Below are 5,000 nucleotides of genomic sequence, written 5' to 3'. Positions count from 1 at the left end.
ATGTGGTGGTGCGAGTCTGATGGTAGCAGCAGGGGACGTACTTTTCTTTGGAAAAATGACTTAGATGCAGTTCCCCAGGAGCTCACTGCCTTCTCAAGACGATTTCTTGAAAATGCTCAACATTAGATGTATCATGTATTCCTCAAGTCCCATGGCATTGTACAATTTCAAGAGCAAGGGTATCAATCTTGCATCTTAGAGCAAGACATCCCAGGGTCTCAGCTGATTCCCTTGACAAACTGTCATACGTACCTCACACATCTTTCTTTAAATGTTTTACTGCTTCGATTGGCATGAATATTCGCAGATTACAACCAAAAACATTGATATAACCTCATATCCATGAATAACAACGTTTCGATTGCATTAAACAACATCCATAATGTATCTACAACGTTTTGTAGGCCTAATGCATCATATAACTTAGCGATATTGTAAGTGATTTGACAGCGAAGACATTCTAGTGTGAGGCTGACAAATAAATAGCTAAGAAAAGGAGATTTCTAAGCTTCTATTTTAGCATTTGATGTTAGCATTGCATTCCCTGTTAGTCCCCTGTGATGACATTTTGTCATTTCAGATAGTACAATATTACTATCATATAGCGTGACATAAATGTAACATAGCTTGGTGTGGTGTTTTCATTTTCTTATGTATGTAAAGTTCTTCGCAAGAGATGGTTTAGATTATTCAGTGTCCTTTTTGTGACATATAGCAACCACAGCAACGACCGGCAATGCCTGACAGCCGTTACACTTGATAAAGTAGCAATAGTTGAACAGAAAAAATAATCTCAAACAAGCCTTAAAGGGGCACTGTCATGCATGGATTTCTTCTAATTTAAAGAGTACTGCTTCTTACTTGTGTTATGAAACAATCGCAGTCCGCCACATCAACTCTGTTTCCTGTGAAAATAACGTGGAGGAGACCGACCATTGAAGTGATTGGTTAAAGATTTGCATTCACCATCCTTCCAATTTGGAAGAATTACGTAAAAGGACCATCTGTTTCGTGATTTTTAGGCGGGAATGGAGTTGATGTTGCAGAACACATTTCTTTGACAAGACACATTAACCAGCGATAGTTTAAGAACTGGTACAACATAATTCATACCAATGAAAAGGTTTTTTGCAAGGATATTGTCATCCATGATGTCCCCTATACAGAAATAAGAATCAGACAATACAAAAAACAACAATAGTTTATTTTTTAACCATATTTTGTGTCTGAACTACAAACTGTGTTCCTATAATTGATCTTCATATCTTTTAAAGGTCATAAAAGAATGTTTACATGAAAATCAATGTATTATCTTCTTACAGCTTGTTTGTCTTTTTTACTTTTGAGAACAAGTTGTTTGCACATGTAAAATCAAACTTTAAAAAGTTTTTTTGTTTTTGTTCATTTTATTCTCAAAACATATGCTCATATAAATCTACTGCTAGAACAGCGTTTCCTTCTAAAACAAACAAACAATCAAACCAACAAATCAAACTAAAGTATGAATTTCAGAGCGGCGACAAAAATATTTATACTTCCTACATATATATGCGACAGTCTAACTAACATATTTGTTGTTTACCTTCAACTTAAAAATAAGGGACGGTCACACTTGTTTGCTTTCTCTCGGTACGGACGATCAAATCAATCATGGATCAACACATACACCTCATTCCACGGATAAAAATGGATTAAATGAACACGTATGCAACTTCAGTGCAACTTCAAGATGAATTTAATCCAGGGAGGCCTTGGCACAATGATTTGATATTTCTAGAATCACGTTTTTGTATTTCATTTCCAAAAACGTTTTCATTGTACTTCCGTTTAATCTTTAATATTTTGGTCATAGTTAAAGCATATCATGAGAAAAACAATTGTTGGTATGGTCTGTCTTCAGATCTGCAACACGTGTAATTAAATGCATATTGTCAAATCCAGAGCCATTGTAGATAACCGAAGGGCTTGGATTGAATGTATCTGTGACTGGTAGCAGAGATAAAGCAAAGTCCTTGCAGGAGAGCCTCTCCGGAGACACCTTTCACGGTCTTGGATGTGACCAACACTTCCTAACATCACACATTTCCAGTGTTGAGACTTGGCAAATGACTGTAGAGTAGACGCGGTGCATTCAGCGCGGGGTCTGTCTCTCAACCCATGGGCATGTCAATTAAAATGGAAATGGCCCAGAGTTGGGGCTCTGAGCGGAGATGAGACGCAGGTGCCACCGGGAACATCTGCTTGATGCCCGGTCCCATATGCCCTCCCCTGACGCCTCGCGCGGCATAAGCCCTGGCAGGACGGCCTCTCTGGGCCGGGTGTCCTGTGCTTGGCAGGGGCCCTTTGTGGATCTGGGACTCCCGTGCCCTGGCCATGTGTGATAGTGGCAAGCGGATGATAGACAATGTGCTCACGCAGCTGTATAAAGGATTTAGGAGTGTGTTTAACTGCCCCTCAGCAGCGCTGCTGTTATGCTAGGGGAATGGAAGCTCTGCTCGCCCCATCATGGCCCTAATCAAGAGGGTTTAACTTTAATACATCGTGGGGTAAGAAGGTATCGGTGATTTTTGTTTGTGAGAGAAGTGACATGTAGTTAACCATAATGCTGCTCATTATTCAGACACGTGTGTGTATTTTAACCTTTGATTTTAATCTTCCCAATTAGTCTTAGACTCTTTGTTTGTTGTGCCCTATGATTGCATTTGCATTAAGACCCTCCCTGATTAGCAAGCAGTTGTATGCTAGTAAATGACATCGTTAATTTCATAATCTGTGGACATCTTTGCACAGCTCAAAAAATAAAACAGGTGAATGTTAATGGGATAAATGTATAGAAAAAAATAAACCACAAATAAGTCTGTTCCTTCATAAATAAAGTGTATAAACTTAATTGTTTCATTCCGTATTAATCTCTAATTGTTGGCTGTTATTTTTACAATAGTAAAAATACAAATGTTCCCTTGCTGTAAAATCGTCTGTAATGACATTTGATATCAGTATGATAGAATTTATGAATCAAAAACGAAAAACTAATCCCATTCCTCATATGCATCAAGAAGGTTTATCTTTTTCAAAAAACAATTGATGGCAGAGGAGATTCACTAACGAGGCTGAAAGATTTTAGCAGATGGGAGAAAAAAAGCATCCTGTCTTCTATATGTCAGACTACCTGATAAAATTAAACCACTAACATTCTTTTCTTTAAGCATTAAAGTTAACCTATCAACAATGAAAGAAAACAATGAATCAAGAGCTGAAAAAATAAATGCAGAACACATTTTTTTCTAAATTTAACCACAATATTTTTCTTAAATAAATAACCTTTGTTTTGTAAAGACACTTTTTGAAACAGTAGACATACCCTAATTCCCAAAGTCATTGAATAAACATCACCAACAAATGATTAGCCGAGGACACATCCAGGTTTGTCCCCTTCAATGGCCGGCAAACTCCTCAACCTCTCGGCCAATAATCGTCTTGTAAATATCGTCTATACTTGAATGAATCAGTGTGTGTCCCGTTCCATTCCGGGAAAATGAAAACGAAAGCAGATCAGATCTGGGTCTCTTGCACATTGTCTTTGGAGCTCGCCCGGATCAATAAAGGTTCATGCGCGGAGCTGTGTATGGAGTTGATGGTGGAGACGTGGTTGTACGCGTTCTTGTAGCTGTTGTAATGGTTGAGGTGCTCATGCTCCAGTGGGGGAAGGGAAAGGTGTCCCTCCATGCCTGGACCGCCGGTCACGCAGTCCTCGTCCACGTTGATGATCTCGATGGTGCGCTGGGGCGCGTGGTGGTTCTGCTGGTGGTGCTGCTTCCGCATCTTGTAGAAGATGATCAGCATGACGGCCGCCATCAGCGTGATGGCCACGAAGCAGCCAATGATGATCTTGGTGGTCTTCATGACCTCGTCCAGGCCGTTGAGAGAGCCCTCTCCGCCCAGCTCCGTGACGGGGACGGTGTACGTCCTCTCCGTCGTCCGGGTGGACTGCGACCTCCGGGCTGTGGTGGTGGTGGTGGTGGTGGTGGTGGTGGAGCTGGCGGAGATAGACTCCCAGGGACCGGACGTGGTGGGTCTCACGTTCTGCTGCACCGTGGTGAAGCCCTCGTTGTGTGGGGTCTCTATGGTCTCCACCGTCACCGTGGTGAAGTAGCTGAAGCCGCTGTTTTCGGTGGACGTCACGTTGAGCGTGGCGGAGGCGGTCGTGTTGCCCGCCGAATTGCTCACCATGCACGTGTAGGTGCCCGTGTCCTGCATGGAAACATTGGTGAAGTTCAAGGTCCCGTCGTTCAGAACAGAGATGCGGACCCTGTACGCACCGTGTGTCATGACGGAGCCGTTGGGGGTAATCCAACTGACAGAGGTCAGGGAGCTGGCCCTGCATTTGAGCTCTGCGGGGCTGCCCTCTGTCACATTCAGGTCTGTTGGGCGCTCCACAATAACAGGAGCATAACAATGAAAGTAGTTCTGGTCCAGTTCCCCGATGTAGCGCCCTTTGTGGCTGAACGGGGAGCTGCAGCGGGCACAGCAACTAGTGTTGGCCGGCACCATCTCTTTCAGCCACCAGCTCAGCCAGAGAATATCACAGTTACAATTCCATGGATTGTGGTGTAAGTGCACCCTCTCCAGGTGATGCAAGGGCGTGAACAGATCGTGGGGCAACAGGGTCAGGTTGTTATGGGCCAGGTTGAGCTCCACTAGCGACTGCAGGTCGTCAAAAGAGTTCCTCTCTATGGTTTGGATCTGGGCGTGCATCATCCATAGCTTCTGCAGGTGAATGAGCCCTTTGAACGAGCCGGGCTTGATGACCGCCAGTTGGTTGCCAGACATCTCCAGCTCATCCAGCCTCACCAGGGGAATCAGGTTGGGGATTTCCTTTAGGTTGCACATACCCAGGTTCAGGTAGCGCAGGTTGCTCAGCCCTTCAAAGGCTCCTTCCGATATGTAAGAGAGACGCTTGAGCTCCCCAAGGTCCAGCCGGCGTAGCGACGGCACTCTAT

The 5,000-nt window shown here is 43.6% G+C and overlaps 1 protein-coding gene across 1 annotated transcript in view; it reads right to left on the bottom strand.

Moving 5' to 3' along the window:
* Positions 1-1,185: 1,185 nt before the first annotated feature.
* Positions 1,186-5,000, bottom strand: part of LOC115551420 (leucine-rich repeat-containing protein 4C) — a 52,955-nt gene continuing 49,140 nt past the window's right edge. The window contains exon 3 of the mRNA XM_030367139.1: positions 1,186-5,000. This exon is cut by the window's right edge and continues 561 nt beyond it. Within this exon, the coding sequence (XP_030222999.1) occupies positions 3,553-5,000 (1,448 nt within the window). The 3' untranslated portion in view covers positions 1,186-3,552.

This window comes from Gadus morhua, chromosome 9 (genome assembly GCF_902167405.1).
Source record: "Gadus morhua chromosome 9, gadMor3.0, whole genome shotgun sequence".
NCBI classification, from domain to species: Eukaryota; Metazoa; Chordata; class Actinopteri; order Gadiformes; family Gadidae; genus Gadus; species Gadus morhua.
The sequence above is the reverse complement of the archived record's forward strand: the minus strand, read 5'-3'. Positions and strand labels throughout refer to the sequence as shown.